The sequence below is a fragment of the Pseudophryne corroboree genome, chromosome 5, assembly GCF_028390025.1.
Source record: "Pseudophryne corroboree isolate aPseCor3 chromosome 5, aPseCor3.hap2, whole genome shotgun sequence".
Classification (NCBI taxonomy): Eukaryota; Metazoa; Chordata; class Amphibia; order Anura; family Myobatrachidae; genus Pseudophryne; species Pseudophryne corroboree.
Window position 1 is genome coordinate 780,294,981 of NC_086448.1, and position 24,562 is coordinate 780,319,542.

The 24,562-nt window shown below is 45.9% G+C and overlaps 1 protein-coding gene across 5 annotated transcripts in view; it reads left to right on the forward strand.

Moving 5' to 3' along the window:
- Positions 1-24,562, forward strand: part of ADCYAP1R1 (ADCYAP receptor type I) — a 483,354-nt gene that overhangs the window by 349,206 nt on the left and 109,586 nt on the right. For all 5 annotated transcript variants that reach the window (XM_063924333.1, XM_063924332.1, XM_063924334.1 and 2 more), the window contains one exon: positions 19,197-19,217. In XM_063924333.1, coding sequence (XP_063780403.1) covers positions 19,197-19,217 — 21 coding nt within the window. The remainder of the gene's footprint in view (positions 1-19,196; positions 19,218-24,562) is intronic.

Below are 24,562 nucleotides of genomic sequence, written 5' to 3' on the forward strand. Positions count from 1 at the left end.
AAGATGGAAAAATCTCCAAAAGGCATCAAATTACAGATTAGACATTCTTATAACATGTCAAAAAAAGTTTGATTTTATTTCCATCATTTACACTTTCAAAAGACCAAAAAACAAAAAATGGCGTCTGCAAAAGTTTGGGCACCCTGCAGAGTTAATACCTTGTACTGACCCCTTTGGCAAGTATTACAGCTTGTAAATGCTTTTTGAAGCCAGCCAAGAGTCTTTCAATTCTTGTTTGAGGTATCTTCGCCCATTCTTCCTTACAAAAGTCTTCCAGTTCTTTGAGATTCCTGGGCTGTCTGTGACACACTGCTCTTTTAAGGTCTATCCATAGATTTTCAAGTATGTTGAGGTCAGGAGATTGTGAAGGCCATGGCAAAATCTTCAGTTTACGCCTCTTGATGTAATCCACCGTGGATTTTGAGGTGTGTTTAGGATCATTATCCATTTGTAGAAGCCAGCCTCTCTTTAACTTCAGCTTTTTCACAGATGGCATCAAGTTAGCATCCAAAATTTGCTGGAATCTTCTTGAATCCATTTTTCCTTCTACTCGTGAAATGTTCCCTGTGCCACTGGCTGCAATACAACCCCAAAGCATGATTGATCCACCCCCATGCTTAACAGTTGGACAGAGGTTCTTTTCATTAAATTATTTGCCCTTCCTTCTCCAAACGTACCTTTGCTCATTCCGGCCAAAAAGTTCTATTTTAACCTCATCGGTCCACAGAACTTTATTCCAAAATGCATCAGGCTTGTCTATATGTTCATTTGCAAACTTCAAACGCTGATTTTTGTGGTGATGATGTAGAAGAGGTTTTCTTCTGATGACTCTTCCATGAAAACCATATTTGTACAAGTATCTCTTTATAGTGGAATAGTGTACCACAACTCCAGTGTCTGCCAGATCTTCCCGGAGGGATCGTGCAGTCAAACGTGGATTTTGACTTGCTTTTCTCACAATCCTGCGAGATGTTCTGTCTGATATCTTTCTTGGTATTCCAGATCTTGCTTTAACTTCCACTGTTCCTGATGACTGCCATTTCTGATATGGGCATCTGATAATGCTTTGCTATCTTCTTATAGCCTTCTACTGCTTTGTGAGTGTCAACTATTCTCAGTTTCAGTGTTCTACACAACTGCTTAGAGGAACCCATGGTGCTGATTGATGGAGCAAGGTCAGATGAGTCTGGGCTTTTAAAACCTTTGAGATTGACATCACCTGGTCTTTCCAGACGATGATTGAGAACAATCCATGACACTGCCAGGTCTCAGCTGTCCAAAGGGGGCAGTACAAGGTATTAACTCTGCAGGGTGCCCAAACTTTTGCAGACGCCATTTTTTGTTTTCTGTTCTTTTGAAAGTGTAAATGATGGAAATAAAATCAAACTTTTTTTGACATGTTATAAGAATGTCTAATCTGTAATTTGATGCCTTTTGGAGATTTTTCCATCTTTCCTTGGCTTCTTTGTGCACATTAAAATGAATTTTTGCCTGGGGTGCCCAAACTTTCAATCCCCACTGTATACTGTATATATCTACAAGGTAGGATGAAAGCCTAAGAACGGTCTTCTAGTTCCACAGTGTATGCAGGAGACAGAAAGTCAGGTCAGTACATTTTCAAGTAGACACGGACACTGGCCCAGTTTCTGATGCCGGCGATGTTTACTCAGTAAAGCGGCAATAAAGAAACCAGCCCTATTGAAGATTTTTGGTAATTATGCCCCAAAAAGTATCTTGTTAACTACACTCTGCAAAACTGGGCCTGAGTCAGGGTAGTACATAAACGTGATGGTTTACATACTAACCTGATGATGGGGGAATTACCTATGAGAAGCCATGGTGATCCACTGACCGCAGTGCTGACTGCAGGGGTGAGGCCCTCTTGTAGGAGAATTGCCTGCTATTTACGTGGTCAGTTTGGACAGATGACGGAGAAGTGCCATGAGAATGTGTTGACTTATAGGCCCTACACACTGGGCGATATCACTCAAAGATATGAACGATGTTGTTCATTAATGAACGAGATACCATTCATATCTTTGAGTGTGGAGGCATCAGTGATGAACTATGCTCGTCCCGCGCTCGTTCATCGCTGGTGCCCCGTCGGCTGTGCATGCAGGCCAATATGGACGATCTAGTCCATATTGGCCTGCACTTCTATGGAGCCGTGTGACTGGGGAGTGAAGAAACTTCACTCCCCCGTCACTGCCCCCCTGATGGCTGGATCGCCAGTCGGCCGTATCCCCGTTGGGCAGCTCGGCGGCAGATCGGTCAATGGGGGTAATTCTGAGTTGATCGCAGCAGGAACTTTGTTAGCAGTTGGGCAAAACCATGTGCACTGCAGGGGAGGCAGATATAACATGTGCAGAGAGAGATAGATATGGGTGTGGTGTGTTCAATCTGCAATCTAAATTGCAGTGTAAAAATAAAGCAGCCAGTATTTACTCTGCACAGAAACAAAATAACCCACCCAAATCTAACTCTCTCTGCACATGTTATATCTGCCTCCCCTGCAGTGCACATGGTTTTGCCCAACTGCTAACAAAGTTCCTGCTGCGATCAACTTGGAATTACCCCCAATGTGTAGGGCGCATAAGACAACCGTGCCCAAGGTCTTTAGCCCCATACACACTAGACGAGAAAGTAAAAGATCTCGCTCAGAAGGGCAAATCAGAGCAAGATTTTTTGCAGTCTCGTCCAATGTATACACTCAATGTCGTTAACGATGCGCGCTCCTGCGCATCGTTAATGACCCCCTCTCTCGTCTGAACATGTACAGATAAAGGAAGGTCCTCGTTAAAGACAGCAGCATGGGTGTCGTTCACCCCTGCCGCCCTCCCCCACCGTCTTTCTCTTCCACCCTGGCATCGATGGGTCCTCGCCGCCGCCAATATCGGTGCGGCGGGGACTCGTTTAGTGTGTATGGGGCTTTTTCATTCCACCCCATAGGGATGTGCAGGAGTATAAGAAAAGATTTCCTACTATATGAAACAATAATGTGCGCAGATGGGCATTAGGGTGAGAGTCCGGAGATCTGCCCCTGCACCGTATATCACAGCCGTACGCAGCAACATCACAGGTTACACTGCAACAATATTCTCTGCTAAATCCCTCCGTGGCTATTACCTGCTATTAATAATTCAGCCTAATACTAATAGGGAAAGGTCTAATTAGTGGGTGGTTGGAATATGTCAATAAACAATTTAGTTTTGTAATAAGTACGTTTTAGTTAAGCTCTCGATTTAAAGATACGTTTTCTGCAGAGAATCTACAGAGAAAGTGGCGCCAGGATTAGACCAGGATACTTTGGATTTATACGAGTTGTTGGGGCTAATTCAGCAAGCCCTGCAGAAGTGCGGAAATCGCTATTTGCCGATTTTTGCACTTCTGCACATGCGCTTCATGGAGCACGCACGCCATCGCAGTTTAAGAGCCAGCGGGGGCGGTGATGGGGCGTTGAGGGCGCGTTTTGTAGGCGTCAATGCATCGTTTGAAGGGATGCGATCCAGACAACACAGACTGTGACCCAGAAGATGGATGCCCTCCGACTGCCTTCACAGCTAGGCTGCGTAAGCAGAGGGCAACCCTAAGCGGGGGGGGGGGGGGGAGGGGGGCAGGACGGGCATGCGGGGAGGCCTTGACCTGTGCTACTTTTTGGCGTGCAATATTTGTATCATATGGAGTATTACCTCCAATCATAATTATGGGAGTCGTTAAATATTGCACGGACAAAGGGTGTGCGATGGTTAAGGGGTCGTAGCCCCTTGCAATGGCGTGAACAGCACACGCAGGGCTTGATGAATCACCCAGTAGGTGCTGTGGTTGGGGGAGTGGCGGGTGCGGGGGAGACGCAGATGGGGGCGGGGGTCCAGGGGTGCCGCAGGTGGGGGAGGGGTGGTTGCGGGGTTGCCGCAGGTGGGGGAGGGGCTGGTTCGGTGGTGCCATGGGTGGGGGAGGGGCGGATGCGTGGGTGACACGGGTGGGGGTCCGGAGCCACCACTGGTGCGGGGGTGCCACGGGTGGGAGAGGGGTGGGTGCGGGAGTGCTGCGGGTGGGGGAGTGGGTTCAGAGCCACCATGGGTGGCGGAAGGGGTGTGTGTGTGGGTGCAGCGGATGGGGCCCTGGAGGTACTGCAGGTGGGGTAGGGGCGGGTAATGCTTCTTCTGCTTCTCCTCCTAGAAGCAGCTAAGCTGCTGTCCTCCCTTTGGCAGTGGCTCTCCCGGAGACTCGCACAGCAGCCAAGCATTGAGTCACTATTGTTAGCGCCGGTGGGCCAACGCGCCGCATTACAGGGAAGAAGATGCACTCAATAAACTACAGCTCCCAGCAGGCCTTAGCGCCAGAATGCTTTGGCGCTAATGGCTGCTGGGAGGTGTTGTTTATTTAGTGCGTCTACTTCCCTGTAATGCGGTGCGTTGGGACACCGGTGCTAACAATAGTGACTGGCTGGCAGAACTGACTGACTCACTGAATCAATGTAAAAGGTGAGAGTGCTGTGCAGTGTCAGTGACACTGCACACCAACTGCACTACACAGCACTGTCACTTTTTACATTGATTCAGCGTCCAGACATTACCCTCTGCAATATCACCCACTCTATCTGTTACATTAGCCATCTCGGGGCTTCCAGGCCGGCAGCACAGGTGCTGTGATGCGGAGTCAGGGCCTCTGGGGATCTGGGCGCGGCTGTGGTGAGGAGGCACTTCTGTGACATCACGTGCAGAGGAGGCTCCGGGGCTCAGAGAGTATGCGGCGCAGGGAGGGCTATGAAAGCCTTCCGCTGCACCGCTTTCATACACATCTATGCCGGTGGCCGCAGCAGCTTTTGTTCCACCTGCGCCGTGGCTAGTGAGTGTGGATTATTGATGCCGGAGGGGGCAGGCGGACTGGCAGCAGGACATAGGACGCTGCAGTAAAAATATTTTTTTTCCCCCTACCTGCAGCACAGAGACTTGCTGCAGATGCAGTTGCATACCCTCCAGCTGTACCTTTATAGCAGGTACAGTACCTTTTTTTGGGTGGTATTCATGTGACCGCCGGTCAGCTGACCGACAGTCACATGACCTCCTCCACGAGCCCGACGGCTCACTTTCCCAATGGTCGGCATGCCGACCAACAGGGACTATTTCCACTCGTGGGTGTCCACGACACCCATAGAGTGGGAATAGAACCCGGGGCGACCGCAGGTCGCCACCGAGCCCACAGCTTGCTGCACTCGCCCCTCCCCGCCGGGATCCCGGCGTCGGTATGCTGCCGGGATCCCGGCGTCGGTAAGCTGACCGGCCTTTTTTTATGGTCTGTACCGATTTTGGCTCTCCAAACTTCCATTTTCCCTTTTCAGATTTGTACCGATTTTTATGTGTAAATTGTTGGAGGGTGTGTTGCTGCAGATGCAGTGGGCCTATTTTGGGGTGTGGACCTGGAGCTGCATCTCCATCAGCCCCATTGTTAATCCCGCTCTGGGAACACACAGCAGCCAAAGGTCAGAGCCTCCCATTGGATGTAACCTGTGTGGGAGGGCGTTTCTCGCCCAATCAGATGTTGACTGGGTGTGATAGACCTGCTGCTAACCCAATGAGAGCTCCTAGCCATGCCCAGCGTTATCCACACAGTCACAGAGTGACAGATTTGGGCTATTATATAGGAGATTATACAGTGGCAATTTAAGAGAAGAGGGGGTCCATGTGCAGGCTCCAATCATGCTCCCTCCTCTCTCCAGTGGTGTAGTAGACTGTGACATAGAGTCGACACAGGGGAACAGGGGAAACCCCCTGTGGGGCCCACTGCCTGTGGGCCCTCCTCCTCCTATAGGGATCAGGTTCCAGACTCTATCCTAGTGCACTTGAATTATACATTATACATATGTTACATATTATTTCACAAGAATATGGTTTATTATATATTTAGTAATTTACCAAGGGGCACAAAACATGTACTCTGTAATGGTTAGCCAAAGCTCTGTGATGGCTGGCCACGCCCCCACTAGAGCCTGGCCACACCCTTAAGGATGGGCCCCTACAGCAGCATTCCCCCGGTGGGCCCTTCATGCCCCAGTCTGACACTGAGTAGACACTAACATTGTGCCAGAGTCTACTACACATGCGCAGATCTCCGGGTACATGGTGTCCGTGCCTTGTTCCCGGGGGACATCTTACTGCGCATGTGCAGATCACCAGGAAAATGTCCATGCATAAATCTGGCTCTGATACTAGCCAGTGCCTCCCCAGCCATTGACTGTTTTAAAAACATTTTTCCAGTATAATATGTATTAATGCACCAGAGTTTTCTGTGACGAATACAAGTCCAGCTCACTATCACCTCAGAGCCAGGTCCGGCTGACGGTCAGTCCGGCTGACTGTCACCTCAGAGCCAGGTCCGGCTAACTGTCACCTCAGAGCTGGGCTGTCAGGGAATAATATTACTCTAGGTCCTCGTGGTGTCATAGTCATGTCTGTCACTTGTCCTTGCTAAATGACCTGAGATTTCATGCTCTTTTCTTTTGTCACTCAGGGTAGTGTCAGATGAGCAGATTTATACAGTAGCTGCATTTTGTCACTAGCAATTAAACATTATGTGTAATAAACTATAATAATAATAATAATAATAATAATAATGATACAATGTTAGATTAAGAAAACGAGATTTATGGTAAAAACTTACCGTTGTTAAATCTCTTTCTGCGAGGTACACTGGGCTCCACAGGGAATAACATCGGGGGTGTAGAGTAGGATCTTGATCCGAGGCACCAACAGGCTCAAAGCTTTGACTGTTCCCAAGATGCATAGTGCCACCTCCTCTATAACCCAGACTCCGTGCACAGGAGCTCAGTTTTTGTTAACCAGTTCAATGCAGTAGCAGGTAAAAGAGACAACAATCATTAGTAGCTACATACACCACACACTCACGACAGGAGAGGGTGTCAGCGGCTAATGCCATACCAACCCAAAGAAGCTAAGTGCGTCAGGGTGGGCAACCTGTGGAGCCCAGTGTACCTCGCAGAAAGAGATTTAACAATGGTAAGTTCTTACCATAAATCTCATTTTCTGCTGCGGGGTACACTCTGCTCCACAGGGAATAACATCGGGGATGTCCTAAAGCAGTACCTTATGGGAGGGGATGCACTGTAGCGGGCACAAGAACCCGGCGTCCAAAGGAAGCATCCTGGGAGGCGGTAGTATTGAAGGCATAGAACCTTATGAACGTGTTCACTGAGGATCACGTAGCCACCTTGCACAATTGTTCCAGGGTCACACCGCGGGCCGCCCAAGAAGGTCCAACAGACCGAGTAGAATGGGCCTTAATGGTAGCAGGAGCTGGAAGACCAGCCTGTACATAAGCATGTGCAATCACCATTCTAATCCATCTGGCCAGGGTCTGCTTATTAGCAGGCCAGCCACGTTTGTGAAAACCAAACAGTACAAAGAGAGATTCAGACTTCCGAATGGAAGCAGTTCTCTTCACATAGTTACGGAGAGCCCGTACCACATCCAAAGACCGCTCTCCAGAAGACAACTCCGGATAATTAAAGGCAGGAACCACAATCTCCTGGTTAAAGTGGAAGGAAGACACCACCTTAGGTAGGTAACCAGGGCGTGTTCTAAGAACTGCCCGATCATGGGGAAAAATCAGATAGGAGGACTTACAGGATAAGGCACCCAGGTCTGAAAAGCGTCTAGCATAGGCAATGGCTAGCAGAAACAAGACCTTAAGGGAAAGCCACTTAAGATCCGCGGATGCAAGAGGTTCAAATGGAAATTTTTGCAAGGCCTCCAAGACCACCAACAAATCCCAAGGGGCCACAAGTGGGACAAAAGGAGGCTGAAAGCGCAACACACCCTGAGTGAAGGTATGAACATCAGGCAAAGATGCAATTTTTCTCTGAAACCATACCGACAAGGCAGAAATATGAACCTCGAGCGAGGCTAGACGAAGACCTAAGTCCAGGCCTTGCTGTAGAAAAGCCAAAAGTTTGGCAGTACTAAACTTGTAAGCGTCATGATTGTTATTTGCGCACCAAGCAAAGTAAGAATTTCAGACCCTATGGTAAATCCAAGCAGAAGCCGGCTTACGGGCCTTCAACATAGTTTGAATGACCGCCTCTGAAAAACCTTTGGCCCTCAGGACGGAAGCTTCAAGAGCCACGCCGTCAAAGCTAGTTGGGCCAAATCCTGGTAGACACAAGGGCCCTGAACGAGGAGCTCTGGTCGTTGTGGAAGTAGAAGGGGACGCCCTAGCGAGAGGCCCTGGAGGTCTGAGAACCAATGCTACCTGGGCCACGCGGGAGCAATCAGAAGTAGTATGCCTCCTTCTTTTTTGAACTTCCTTATCACTCTGGGCAGTAGAGACACTGGAGGGAACACATATGGTGACCGAAAGTTCCACGGGATTGCCTGTGCATCCACAAATGCTGCTTGAGGATCCCTTGTTCTTGCTCCGAAGACCAGAACCTTGTGGTTGTGTCGAGACACCATCAGATCTACATCCGGAGTGCCCCACTTGTCCACGAGGAGTTTAAATACTCCTGGATGGAGGCTCCACTCCCCGGCGTGCACGTCCTGATGACTGAGAAAGTCCGCTTCCCAGTTGAGGACCCCCGGAATGAACACCGCCGATATAGCTGGTAGATGGCGTTCCGCCCATTAAAGAATCCTTGATACTTCCCTCATTGCCATGCGGCTTCGAGTGCCGCCTTGATGATTTATGTACGCCACTGTGGTGGCGTTGTCAGACTGTACCTGAACAGGTCTGTTCTGAATTAGATGCTGGTCCAGGTTCAGTGCTTTGAACACCGCCCACAGTTCCAGAATGTTTATTGGGAGGCGAGATTCCTCCTTGGTCCACCGACCCTGAAGGTAGTGTTGCTCCAACACCGTGCCCCAGCCTCTCAGACTGGCATCCATTGTCAGAAGGACCCAGTTGGAGATCCAGAAGGGACGACCCAGGCTCAAACGTCGGTCCTGCAGCCACCAGCTCAGTGACAGACGGACCTCCGGAGACAAGGAGATCATGTGAGACCTGATCCGGTGAGGCAGGCCGTCCCATTTGGCAAGAATCAGTTTCTGCAGAGGGCGTGAATGGAATTGAGCATACTCCACCATGTCGAAAGCCGACACCATGAGACCTAGCACTTGTATCGCCGAATGTATTGACACTTGCGGATGAGATAGGAAGTATCGAATCTTGTCCTGAAGCTTCAGGACCTTCTCCTGAGACAAGAACAACCGCTGGTTGCAGGTGTCCAACAACGCTCCCAGGTGCACCATGCTCTGCACAGGGACCAGGGAAGATTTCTTCCAGTTGATGAGCCACCCGTGGGCTTGCAGAAACTGGATAGTCAGATCCAGATGGCGTATGAGAACTTCTGGGGAATTTGCCAGGATCAACAAGTCGTCCAGATACGGTAGGATCCTGACCCCTTGACGGCGGAGCACAGCCGTCATTACCGCCATGACCTTGGTGAAGACTCGCGGAGCCGTTGTCAAACCAAAAGGTAACGCCCGAAATTATTAATGGAGGTTGCCCACAGCAAACCTCAGGTACTGCTGATGCGACATTGCAATAGGAATATGCAGGTAAGCATCCTATATGTCCAGGGAGACCATATAATCCCCAGGTTCCAAGGTCAGAACAATAGAGCGAAGGGTTTCCATACGAAACTTGGAAACCTTGACAAATTTGTTCAAGGACTTGAGGTTAAGAATGGGCTGGGAAGACCCATTTGGTTTCGGGACTAGGCACAGTGGTGAATAGTACCCCTTGCCTGTCTGAGCCAGAGGCACTTGTACTACTGAATGAAGAGTGTTTGCCCTCACCTGATCCGAAGGGACGTCTGTCAGGCAAAATCGATGAGGGGGACGTTTCTTGAAGGATACGGCGTAACCTCGAGTGACGACTTCCCATACACAGGCATCGGAAGTGATCTTCAACCATTCCTGGGTAAACCCTAGAAGTCGGCCCCCCACCCTGGGATCCCCCAGGGGGAGGCCCGCCCCGTTATGCGGCAGGCTTGTCAGTTTTGGAAGCAGAAACCGTTTGGGTTTGGGCTTAGTAGGTTTGGAAGTGCGACCGTGTTTCGGGTACGCCCGACCTTTTGCTTTTCCCGGAGGACGAAAGGAACCAGAGGAAGTACTCTTAGCCTTCGGCGCCGTAATAGGCAGACATGCCGTTTTAGCAGAAGCCAAGTCAGCCACTATCTTGTTTAGGTCTTCTCCAAAAAGAATGTCTCCCTTTAAAGGGAGCACCTCCAGGGTTTTCTTGGAGTCCAGATCAACGGACCAGGACCGCAACCAAAGAATCTGGCGAGCCAGGATAGATGTAGTAGAAGCCTTGGCCGTCAGAATACCGGCATCAGAAGCCGCCTCCTTCACATAATGTGAAGCTGTGACAATATACGATAGGCATTGTCTAGCGTGATCAGAAGCATTGGAAGGCAACTCTGCCTCCAACTCTTGGACCCACGCCTCAATGGCCTCTGCAGCCCAAGTTTCTGCAATAGTGGGCCTATGCGCAGCACCAGTTACGGTGTAAATTGCCTTTAAACAACCCTCCACGCGCTTATCCGTCGGTTCCTTCAGAGATGTGACGGTAGTCACAGGCAAAGCTGAGGATACTACCAGCCGTGCCACTTGCGAATCCACTGGTGGGGGTGTTTCCCAATTTTTACTTAGCTCCGCAGCAAGAGGATAGCGAGCCAGAATCTTCTTGTGAGGTGTGAATTTCTTACCTGGAGTTTCCCAGAATTCCTGACGTATGTCCACTAAGTGGTCAGAGTGAGGTAAAACTTGCTTAACCACTTTCTTACGTTTGAACCTGTCCAGTTTCTTAGGAACGGCATCAGGCTCGGCGTCATCAGTGATCTGAAGAATCATCCTGATCGCCTCCAACAAGTCAGTAACATCTACCTGCGAACCAGCCTCCCCATCAGAACTATCAGGATCAGAATCTGACGGGTCAGTATAAACACCATCCTCATCAGATGAGGTGTCTGGGACAGTGGTAGACTGTGAAGAAGTAATGGCTCGTTTAGATGATCCCTTGGTCTTAGGCGGGCGAGAGTCAGATTTCTTTTTAGTCAGTGACTGGTTTAATTGCTGTAACTGACTGGAGATTTGATCTGCCCAGGGCGGATTAACTGCAGGGACCATAATCGGTTGTACTGGCACAGGAGGTCTTATAGGGGGCGTAAGTTTAGTTACAAGCGTAGTTAATAACGAGGATAATGTAGCCCAAGGTGGGTCATTTTGAACCCCCATTGCCACTATTCCACTGGGGGGTAGGGAACCCCCAGAACCTGAACTCTCTGCTGCCATGTTTTCCTCAAACATGCCTGCAGCGTCACCTCCACACACTGTGGGATCAGCTCCAGCTCTGTTGCCCCCTGTAGCTGACATACAATATCACCAACAATATACCTGACAAGCACCCCCTGTGCAGCTTATATATTCTGCAAAAAGGGAATTCAAGAGGTATATGGTGACTAAAGATCACAAAGAAACATACACGAGTATGTCTTGTGAGACACCTATATCAGATAATAAACCTGACGCACTGAGCCCCCTCAGGTCATAGAATATAGGGATAGCATTCTGAGTGAGAGACACGAAATGGAGGTCACACAGCAGCTACATGCACACACATAGTCACAATGTACAATGCAGAAATTATGACATGCAATAAAACTGCACTGGACTAGCAATACAAAGTTATAGGCCCTACACACTGGCCGACATCACTCAAAGATATGAACGATCTCGTTCATTTAGATACCGTTCATATCTTTGAGTGTGGAGGCACCAGCGATGAACGATGTGCGGCCCTGCGCTCGTTCATCGCTGGTGCCCCATCGGCTGTGCATGCAGGCCAATATGGACAATCTCGTCCATATTTTCCTGCACTGCTATGGAGCCGGGTGACGGGGGGAGTGAAGAAACTTCACTCCCCCCATCACTGCCCCCCCCCCCGCCACCGGGTCGCCTGTCAGCCGTATCCGGATCGGCCAATGTGTAGGGCCCATAATACTCAGTATAGCTACATAATCAGTAGATATATCAATGCACAGTAAAGACTGGATGTATATCACAGGGTACTTGTACTATATAACCTTGACCAAATGCACTGTTTCTTAACTAACACTGTCAACAGACATGTAGAATACTTAAGTGTCTTGTAAAATGCATAGCGCTGACATGCAGGCGGCTTTACAAAGGAGGATTTTCCCAAACAGTCCCAGGAACAGTGCTGCTCTGTGTAATGGCGCCCAAACACTGACTGGGAGTGAGGGAGAGAGATATATGCAGCTCCAGGGTGGGAACATTACTGTAAATGGCGCCCTGGGGCTGGGGGAGAGGCTACCAGTCCAAGCCTTATCCCCCTGCTGGACCTCACCACTGGTACTATGGGCTGTAATAAAAACGGGTTTTATAAGGAAAAACTGACCTGTGCCCTTCCCCTGGTGGTTTAGTGGAGTCCCTGCTCGACCACAGTGTCCACGCCAGCGCGCGTGGGCCGCCTCCCACTGGCTGCGCCGGACCGCGATTTCAGCGGGTCTTGCCTAGGGGACCCACTTACCTCCTCCCTGAGTGCGGCCACGCGATCCAGGAGAACTGCGGCGAGTGTGTGACTAACGGTGAGCAAACCGGAGCCTCCGCTGTAAGTGTGGTACCCTCAGGTTAGCCCCTTATGGCAATGTGCTTACCAGAAATCCGTTTCGCGATGATACTTCTATTCTCTTCGCGGAGAGGTCTGAAGGTATGAGTAACACACTTTTGAATATGAAAAACAACGTTCTTTAATAATGCAGGTGTATTTATTTCAAGAACCAGTGCATGCGATATAGTCTGTACACTAGCACAATAGATACTCAGTATAATACATGGGATCACAACAATGACAACTTTAAGCACAGTACTTTGCATATGATTACTTGTTGCCTGATTCTGTCTTTCTTTCACCGTAATGACAACTTGTATATAACTTACTGTTATCTGCATAAATCAGTAATAGGTACAACCACTCTAGGGTTATTACTTGAGTGACTCAGATTATTGGACCTTTAGGCAGGGCCCAACTCTGTGACCATTTATCAAGCCTGTTAAGGGATTTTAATACCTTTCAAAAATAGACTCCAAACAAGACACTAATCAATTATCACAACTATGCTTTATTACTGTATAAACATTAGCATCGGGTACCCGAACACACATAACCTGAATAGTGTCTAAATGTTGATTTTATACCTGTGCACAGGATTTTAGGATTGCAATCCTTTGATAAAGCTTGATTTCCATATAATATGTAGGGACTGGCAAGTATAGTGGAAATGTCACCAATCGCTGTACCTAGGAGGAGCCCCAACAGATCATTATTTAAAGTGGAGATCCCAAACTGGAAGTCTGCTGAATTTCCTCTCTGTATGAGGGATATAGTCTTGTTCATCTCTATTTGTTCCCAGGTGGTGCCGCAGTGTGAATGATCACTTCTCAATGCTCAATGTCTAATCAATGTCAGTTTCACTGAGATAGCAGTGATTTAGCTTGTAAGGCAGTGTTCAGTCATTCGTGACCAGAGTCTCTCTCTTATATAGTCTGCCAGCCTTGTAGTCTACGGAAGGGCAGAGGGGGCCTTTATATTACTTCACTCTTCTTCAGAGGCTAATTATGAGTCTTTACACCCGGACGCAGCTGTTTAGTATAGTGTATGAGACTGTCCCAGTCGTTAAGCTACTCCAGAACTCAGTGGCTAACTTAGCCAGACTCACGTGTTCTATGACTGTAGTGATGATCTGTTTACTCAGGGGGCCACCCCACACGAACTCCGTTGTCTCACTGTGCAGCGCTGCTTCTCCTCTGTGCACAAGAACTATTGCTGTCTCCGTCTGAGCTGCAGTAAATCACAGCATGTGGAATGTTTACTTCAAACCACGCTGATGACTGCGTGAATCTCTCAGGCCCTCCGTCACACTCTGGCAAATGCAGGCTTTCTCACCTCACTGGCGTCTGACGTCACATCCCCCTCTGCAGCCTATATATCCTCTATCCTTTTTCCCGTGCTCCTCTCAGGCACAGTCAGATTCTCCTGGGTCTCAACACCCTCCAGATTGATTCCATTGTGCACAGCCTCGGTTGCCTAGCACCCAGGCTGCAATTGCAGAATCCCAGACTGTCACAGTTCAATAAGTTCACAAGTGACACAGCCAAGCCACAGCTTGTAACCCTTTCCTATGTTTCCATAAAAGGGGTATCCCTCAGGACTGGGATGCCACAAATTTCCCCACTGAAATGTGGCGTGTCCTCACGCCTTATAACACACAGACCTGCCAAAAGTTAATGACTAAAAGTACATCAATATCTGTATCGGGCCGGCAGTTGGCCCCGCGTAGAGCGGGTCGACCGTCTCTCTTCTGATGGGCCAATTACCTCACTTTGTTCAATTGACTCAGTTACATTAGGAACAGGCACATTCGGTACAAGGGGACAGACATCTACCACATTATCAACACCAATGTCAGACATAGAGCAGGGTACAGTTGCAGACCTGATCGTAGGGTGTAACAGCCCCCACACTGGCTGAAACACATTCAACATTTCAGCAGTAGGATCGCTATTGCACGGGGACTCAGGTGTACTCGACCTCTCCGGCTCTGTGAGCTGTGGTTCCACCACCTCTCGATGACTAGACAAGTATTTCTTTAGCTGGTTACGATGAACAACCATTGACCTCTTGTCACCACTTATGGTACTATACTCGTTAGCAGGGCCATACCTCTCTGGGTACAGATATGACATGGGATTTTCGCCCACACCTCTCTCTTCAGGCTGTGGAGGGACAGCGTTCCTTCTATCAGTGGCACTTTCGACTACTCTCATCCTCTCTCCACCTTTGCAGTATTGGTCGTTTCTCTGACAGTTGTGTGGAGGACCTCCATAACGTGGATAGCACCAATGTTGATCGCGATCTGTCGCATACTTGTTGCCTTTTACTGGAACACCACTGGGACCAGTAACGTTAATGGCTTTGATGCCTTTCTTCCCATTCGCCAATTCAAACTCGACCATGTCGTTGCTTCTCAGGCTCCCGAAGCACTCTTTCGGGTTGGTCTTCAGAATGCCAGTATAGTGCACGTATACTCTTTGTTTAGTGTCCACTCGCTTTATAAAACCATAGCCATGTGGTACACTGAACCACATGACTTTGCCTGCAATTCTTTGTGCGCTGGCTTGCTGAACATCACCATCAGATAATATGCCACACACGCTAACCTGGTTCTGCACTACTGTATTTGTACCAGTATCCCTTGGCTGTCTTTTCCTGGGCGGTCCTACTCTCTCCGCTCTTCTTGAAGGCTGTCGACAGTTCCATTCAATGTGCCCACTTCGTCTGCATCGTCGACATATCGGTAGTCCCAGTGAGTCAAATAGGTCGGTGAGGCGTCGGCCTGGCTCTCTTGGAAGGACCCATCGCGACCTGTTTCTTCCTCCTTGATTTTGTCGCCGATCTTTGCACCCAGCTCCCAGTTGATTCTGCTGAAGGTCAGTCAACACCTGTCCCTGTAGGGTTCTTATTGTCACGCTGAGAGCCCTCTGTGTATCGGATGGTGCTGCGATAAGTTCTGTCTTTAAGGCTGAGATTAGCTCGGTTGGGCAACTTTGAAGTATATTCATCCCCACAATGATAGGAGGAATAGTCGGATCATCCACATCAGTGATCAGGCACCCTTGATTAATCAGCTGGGCTTGTCCAATCTTGACGTGTAGTTCGCAGTAGCCCCTGCACTGGATATCAAGCCCGTTGCTGGCCATCAGCCTCAACCATGATGGGGGAGGAGGGATCATGTCCATCGTGCCCCAATGCTGGTAGTATGCCCCTGCCTGGATGGTGGTCACTTGTGATCCTGTGTCGAGCATGGCTAGTACAGGGGTTCCATTAATCCAAATGGTGATGACAGGGCACCGGCCCACATATTTGGGACACCAATCTTCTGGGGTTGGACCTACAGGGTTGATTCTCCCCGAGGGGTGGTCCCTGGCCTCGGGGAGTTGTCGTTTAACGGCTCCGACAGACGGCAATTCCGTTCTACGTGGCCACTTCGGTTACATCTTCGGCATATAGGTCAGCCTAATGAGTCAAATTGGTCAGTATCTCTTCTACCTCTTCCTGGAGGGGGTTCCCACCAATCGTTTCGTCCTTCCATCCAACCTGCCCTCCAATTGGACTCATTCCTATCTGGAGGCGCCCGTCTTCTTAACCTCTGTAGCTCCTGACTCATGGTATCCATCTCTACGGTTAATTCTTCTATTCGACCTTTCAGGTCATTCACTGAATCGACTTGGGAATTCTGTCCCGTCTGTACAACTGCTCGTTTTGATTCAGGGGTCTCTTGGCTCGGCTTTTGGAGGACTTCATTATCCTTCTTCTCTTGGTAACCTGGCATCTCTTGGAAGTGAGCTTTATTGAGCCGGGGTGAGCCAATCACTTTAATAGCAGCCTCCTTGAAATCTAGAAACGAATCTCTAGGGCGTTGGATCCTCAGTAACCGCAGTTGGGCGCAGATTCCTTCTCTGCTTGCGCCTTCCATGAACTGGTTGATTAGCGTCTCATCCTTCTCTTTTACTTCCGAGGGGTCCATCTCTTGTATTTTCTTCAGCGCCTCTTGTAAGCTCAGGGCAAAATCTCGTAGTGACTCCCCGGAGTGTTGCTTTCTGGCATAGAAGTCAGATTTTAATTCTGCCACTGTGCTTGTGTCGAATATTGTCGCTAAACGCTGGAATATTTGGTCTACATCTGTTTTCTCGGTGTCCGGCCATGATAATACCTCTCTTAGAGCTGAGTCTTTTAGTTGGCCAATCAATATTTCGACTTGTTGTTGGTTAGCCAGGGGATAGAGCCTAAACATAGATTGTAACTTGTTCTTGAATACTGTCCATGAATTTGAATCTTTCTTGTTCTTATCCCCTGAGTATGTAGGAAGCCATGGTGCTCCAAAGTAATATGGGAGTGTAATAGGATTCACATTGGCCATTGTTGGTGCTGTGGTTATTCTTGTTCCTGACGTACCCGGCTGTGGCGTTGCCGGTGTCTCTTTGTTTTGGTCTGTCACGGACATGTTCTTTTCCCCGTTCGTTATCCTGTTCGTAGGACGCCAAATTCAACTTGTGGTACCCTCAGGTTAGCCCCTTATGGCAATGTGCTTACCAGAAATCCATTTCGCGATGATACTCCTATTCTCTTCGCGGAGAGGTCTGAAGGTATGAGTAACACACTTTTGAATATGAAAAACAACGTTCTTTAATAATGCAGGTGTATTTATTTCAAGAACCAGTGCATGCGATATAGTCTGTACACTAGCACAGTAGATACTCAGTATAATACATGGGATCACAACAATGACAACTTTAAGCACAGTACTTTGCATATGATTACTTGTTGCCTGATTCTGTCTTTCTTTCACCGTAATGACAACTTGTATATAACTTACTAACTGTTATCTGCATAAATCAGTAATAGGTACCACCACTTTAGGGTTATTACTTGAGTGACTCAGATTATTGGACCTTTAGGCAGGGCCCAACTCTGTGACCATTTATCAAGCCTGTTAAGGGATTTTAATACCTTTCAAAAATAGACTCCAAACAACTATGCTTAATTACTGTATAAACATTAGCATCGGGTACCCGAACACACATAACCTGAATAGTGTCTAAATGTTGATTTTATACCTGTGCACAGGATTTTAGGATTGCAATCCTTTGATAAAGCTTGATTTCCATATAATATGTACTTCACTCTTCTTCAGAGGCTAATTATGAGTCTTTACACCCGGACGCAGCTGTTTAGTATAGTGTATGAGACTGTCCCAGTCGTTAAGCTACTCCAGAACTCAGTGGCTAACTTAGCCAGACTCACGTGTCCTATGAATGTAGTGATGATCTGTTTACTCAGGGGGCCACCCCACACGAACTCCGTTGTCTCACTGTGCAGGACTGCTTCTCCTCTGTGCACAAGAACTATTGCTGTCTCCATCTGAGCTGCAGTAAATCACAGCATGTGGAATGTTTACTCCAAACCACGCTGATGACTGCTTGAATCTCTCAGGTCCTCCGGCAAATGCAGGCTTTCTCACCTCACTGGCGTCTGACGTCACATCCCCCTCTGCAGCCTATAAATCCTCTATCCTTTTTCCCCGCGCTCCTCTCAGGCACAGTCAGATTCTCCTGGGTCTCAACACCCTCCAGATTGATTCCGTTGTGCACAGCCTCGGTTGCCTAGCACCCAGGCTGCAATTGCAGAATCCCAGACTGTCACAGTTCATTAAGTTCACAAGTGACACAGCCAAGCCACAGCTTGTAACCCTTTCCTATGTTTCCATAAAAGGGGTATCCCTCTGGACTGGGATAAGTACCCAGCAACCAGGGCGCGGGAGTACACAGCGCCGCTGGGGGAGGTGATGGAGCTGCAGCAGGAGATGTCAGACTGACATGTATCACTGCTGCAGCCCTTGAAGTCTTCTATCTTCGCTTAGGAAAGCTCTCTCAGGGATGCTGGAGCAGCCAACCTGTTGTATGCCTGCTTACTGCATGGCACCATCTACAAAACTGAGCTCCTGTGCACGGAGGCGGGGTTATAGAGGAAGTGGTGCTATGCATCTTGGGAACAGTCAAAGCTTTGAGCCTGTTGGTTCCTCGGATCAAGATCCTACTCTACACCCCCGATGTTATTCCCTGTGGAGCCCAGTGGAGCCCGCAGCAGAAATTATGTTTAGAGCAAATGCAGTCAACAATTTCACTTCAGATTTTTTTTACTTGTGTTATTTTACAGCCAGCTAAAAAAAAATCTGTCGTCTAGAAATCATATACACGTGGTAATCTGCAGCCTAGGTTACTGTACTAGCTCCCTGGTAAAATTCCAGCGAGTCGTTCTGGCAGTATTTTTAAAGCGGCAACCGTTTTAAAGGCTGCACCAGGTTAGTGTAGCCTTTTAAATTATTGTCACTTTAAAAATAGGGCCAGACTGACCGCAGTCTCACCAAATGGAGCCTGTAAGTGATTCTGGCACATCTACAAACACATCAGTTACTTAAACAATTTGTTTCCTTTATTTTCATTAAATTTCCCCCCTTTTAGGTCATTGCACACCTGTTTTATGCTAGAGTAGGTCATTTTTTTCTCAAACCTTAAATGTCTGTTTTCTGTTTATTTTAGATGTGGACATGCCTGATATGGGTAAGAACATCTCTTTATTATCTATTGCATGTTTACATATGTACGCTACAGCAGCTTTATATATTATATGGCAGGGTTTCCCTAATTCGGCCCTCAAGGCACCCTAACAGTCCAGGTTTTAAAGATATCCATTCCATACTTGCCTACCTGACCCACTCCATGAGGGAGAAATTGCTCTGTTCCTGGACTTTCCTGGTAATGTATGATTGCCATCACCTGTGGTGAAACGCCTTTCTTATCAATTAACTAGCTCACCACAGGTAATGGCAGTCATACATTACCAGGAAAGTCCAGGAACAGAGCAATTTCTCCCTCATGGAGAGGGTCAGGTAGGCAAGTATGATCCATTCTTGGGCACAGATGGTGGTTCTCAACCTCGGTCCTTAAGTACCCCCAACAGTTCATGTTTTCCAGGTCTCCTCACAGGATTGCAAGTGAAATGATTTGTTCCACCTGTGGGACTTTTAAAATGTGTCAGTGAGTAATGAATACACCTGTTCAACTGCTAGGTGACCTGGAAAACATGAACTGTTGGGGGTACTTGAGGACCGAGGTTGAGAACCACTGGTGTACGTTATCAAATTGACTGAGGTACTAACTAAGGGGTCTATTCATGAAGCAGTGAAAACTATGGAGAAGTGAGCCAGTGGAGAAGTTGCCCATGGCAACCAATTAGCTGCTACGTATCATTTTATAGAATGCACTTTATAAATGTTACCTCAACACTGATTGGTTGCCATGGGCAACTTCTCCCTTGGCTAACTTCTCCGCTCTTATCACTGCTTCATGAATAGGCCCAGTTAATAAGCAAGAGAGAAAAGACAACTCCTTTTTATGGGGCACTCATTAGTAGTAGTCTAAAACGTAACTTTTATTGAAACGGACTCACATTGGACATACACCATAAAACACTTAATTTATGGGGATGTTAATGATATATCTGGCTATATTAATTACGACTGCCCCCTGCAAATAATTTGTTATTTCATTAATCTAACAATCCACACAGCACTGCCTAACATATGGCTGATTGATTTGCCCACTAGGGTAATAAATCAATATTGTGTGAAAAGAATTACTGAAGATAAAGGTCAGAAAGAAGATAGGGAGGAATAGATGATAATGCCTGGTTTCTGCTTTTGAAGATCTGCTTAAGAAGCATCGAATCCCCAATGAGAGAACCAACTGGAGCATATATACATCACTCCCAAGACCTGTATCTGCTGTTAACTCCACCTAACAAAAATATGGCAGAGTTAATGAGAGTGCAGGGGAGAAGTCCCTAACCAGTGTTAAATAACTGTGATACTGATTATTTTCTAGCCCTTAATTTGTATCAAATGCAGTATACACTTAGGGTATCGCCCTCTTGTGAATATTCACAGTAAATTTATGTAACATTTAGTGAAGGAACACTTAAAAGATCAAAAGATACTTTGGTATCTATCTGTAACACATTTATTGAGTTGGTTTCTAAGAAATACAGCTTTCATATGCAGTGACACCCGGGATGTCTATTGTCCCCAATCTTATCTAATGACATCGAATTGAGGATGAGAGAGTCCTAATGGGTGTGAGTGCAATATGAAAAAAGTGTGCTTCTGCTGTCGTTGTCTCAATAGATGAGTCAAACCGATGAGAGAGCACTTACAAAGAAAAATGAATACAAATGAAAGTGAAAATGATAATACATTATGTGTTTCAGGTAGTGCTGTCAATGAATTATGTTTTTTTGATGTTTTTTTGTATTTCTTTGAGTGTATTTACTCCACATCATAAATGTAAAGGGATTAGCTCAGTATCAACCAATTTCTTCATTCCCATGTAATATATATTTAAGAACAATAAAGCAATGGGTTAATCTGCCCAACAAATTAATCAATTAAATACATAATTATGCAATGGGTTTATTCTGCCCTCAATGGGTTAATCTGCCCAACAAACTGTACATTTAATCAATTAAGTACATAATTTATGTGGTATGTTCAGTACCCACACAATGAACATTGTGCGTTCAATCAATTAAGTACATGATTAATGCGGTATGTTCAGTACCCGCATAATAAAGATTATATCGAATTAAAACACATTTGCATTATATTTGCTCTAATCAGAATAATTTGCATTATATTTGCAAAAAGGCGGATTTGTACATGCGGATGTGACCCTAATCGCTCGTACCACAGTAAGAAGAGAACCCTACTATTAAATTCATCCACAATAATTCATATTATACTAATGGTAAATAGATTGTTAAATAATTAAGCATATCATAGCCCATAAGTAATAAAATAAAATAGTACAGTAATAGAATGAAAGTAGGGAATGTTGTTACTTATCCTCTGTGTGTTATTATCGATTACCCTCTGCTGCTATCAGTGTGCGGCTCCTCATTAATCGTTTGGCTCGGGAGCCGTGATGCCAGGAAATGTAGTTACTGCTGTCTCCGACATGCACCTCCCTTCAGGATATCCTTGTTCTAGGACGTTATCGGGATGGCTGTTCACAATCAAATACCTGGCGTCCGAGACCACCGCGGGCAAAGTGCAGCCCGTCGCTGCCGCTAGATCAGTGTATGAAGGCAGGAGAGGCAATTTTCAAATGACATCCACATACGCTGTCATCAGCCATTAGTCCGTCGCTGACATACACTTCCCTTCAGGATATCCTTGATCTAGGACATCCACGGGATGGCTGATAACAATCAGGAGCCTGCCGTCCTAGACCGCCGCGGGCAGCGTGCAGCCCGTCGTAGCCGCTAAATCAGTGTATGAAAGCAGGAGAGGCGATTTTCGGGTAACATCCACATGCACTGTTATCCGCCGTTAACCCAACGTGCACGTTTCACCTGGACGGCTTCGTCAGGGGTAATGAAGCTCTGCCTGCCGGTCGTCTTATTTAACTGAAAAGGTGTAACTATTCGGCCAATCATTGTTATCCTATGATCTAATACAATGTGAATTGAATTAATTCATTTAGCATTGCTGCATTATGGGATACGTAGTTCTAGGTTCCCATCCATGTTCTGTGATTACTATAATTAAGGGTATAGTGCCTGATCTCGGCAGCTAAATAGAACACCAATTACCACATAATAAAGTTCACAATGCAGCAGTATTATTAGATTAGGAGTTATAAAAATTGTAAACATATAGGGATACCAACAACCACATTCGACAACATATAAAAAGAATATTTTGTGTATATACACATACATATGTACAAAAATCAATTCCAAAATTAATTAATGATTCTAAAAGCGCAAAATCAAAAATGAGAGCCCAATAATTACCCAGAAATAATAGATATTCTAAGATAGAATATTAAATCTGATAAAGCAAAAAAGTATAAGTATAATAGTATACAAATATAATAACAAATAATAAAATAAAATAAATTAAAATAAAAATAAAAAATATATATATGAATGAAAATAATAATTATAACAAATCATTATAAATAATAAAATAAAAAATAATTAATAAATAAATAATAAAATGAAAATAATAATATATAATAATAATAGAAATAAAAAATATTATATGTGATAATTCAAAGAAATTCAAAATTTTTTTTATATAATTCAAAAAAATATATATAATAATTAACAATAATAATAATAATAATACAAAGAAACTCCAGATTTAGTTATTATTGAGAAAAAAATTTTTTAAAAATAATTTATCTATACATATTAATTAACCTATATATGTATATAAATTTGGGACTAAATTGATTGCACTCTACTAATATGTAAATATGTATATATGTAAACAGCCACCCATAAAGGTGGAGAGGCCAGTGTGTATTTTTAAAGAAAGGCACCATAGTTTTGACTTTCATTAAGCCCGTCCGGGCTCAAAGTCCCCAGTCTAAATATCCATTTACTCTCCTGCTGAAGGAGTATCTTGTTCAGATCTCCTCCTCTAATGCCTAGGTGGATCTTTTCCAGGCCAAAGACTTTCAGACTCTTACCACCACCTCCATGTTTAACATACATATGCCTTGCTACAGGGGAAAGTTTTTTCATCTTATTCAAGTCGGTGGTTATGTTCCTTATATTGCCAATATGTTCCAGAACTCTCTGTTTCAATGCTCTTGATGTCATTCCGACATATTTCATTCCACATTCACATTGCAGGCAATATATAACTCCCACGGTATTACAATTGAAAAAAGATTTAATTTCCACCCTATTTCCTTGTCTGTCATAGGTGTATTTTGTTTTAGCCATGTACTGGCATGCCTTACAGCTTCCACATGGGAAGGACCCCTCGATTGTAGGTGTTTTTCTTAATGTCCTTTCAAAATGGCTGTCAACCAGAATGTCTCTCAAATTTTGAGATCTCCTCCAGCCCATAATCGGTTTTGAGGCAAGTTGTCGACTCAAATCTCTATCGGTATGTAAAACTGACCAGTGTTGTTGTGTGATATTCACTATCTCCTGCCATTCCTGGCAGAAGTCACCCACAAATCTAGCCTGATTTATTGTACTAGTTTTGGCTTTGTTCTTGGGGAAGATTAGCTCCTCCCTTGGGATTTTGGAAGTAATATACATTGCCTTTTTTATACTCCTGTTACTATAACCCCTTTCTCTTAGGCGCTTGCCCAATTCTATACTTCTACTTTTAAAAGTTTCCATATTAGAACAATTCCGGCGTAACCTCAAAAATTCACCTTTTGGTAAATTTCTAATCGTCGGTGGGAAATGACTGCTGTTTCTATGAAGAACACTATTTGTTGCTGTGGTCTTTCTAAAGAGATCCGTGATCAGTTCTCCTTCTTCATTTTTAATAATTTTTAAGTCCAAGAATGTAATTGAATCATTACTAATATCCGATGTTAATCTGAGATTCAGATGGTTATTGTTGAGATGTCCAATAAATTCTCTCAAAAGTCCCTCTGTATTACTCCAAATCATCAGGACATCATCAATGTACCTGAGCCAGACTGTAATGAATTGCGTGTACTTTTCGTTGTTTTCTGTGAAAACGATCTCACGTTCCCACCATCCTAGGTAGATGTTCGCGTACGTGGGTGCGCAAGCCGCACCCATCGCAGTTCCACGGGTTTGCAAGTAAAAGGCATCTGCGAAAGTAAAATAATTTCTCATAAGGACGAATCTCAGCAGATCAATCAGGAATATATTAAAATCCTCTGTATCTTTCATATCTAGAAAATACTGTACTGCTGATAACCCGTCCTGATGATTGATGCTCGTATATAACGATTCTACATCAAGGGAAACTAAGAGATGTTCTTGTTCCACTCTGATGTCTTGTATCTTCCGTAGGACATCCGATGTATCTTGAACATAGGATGGTAGACTTACCACGTGTTCTCTT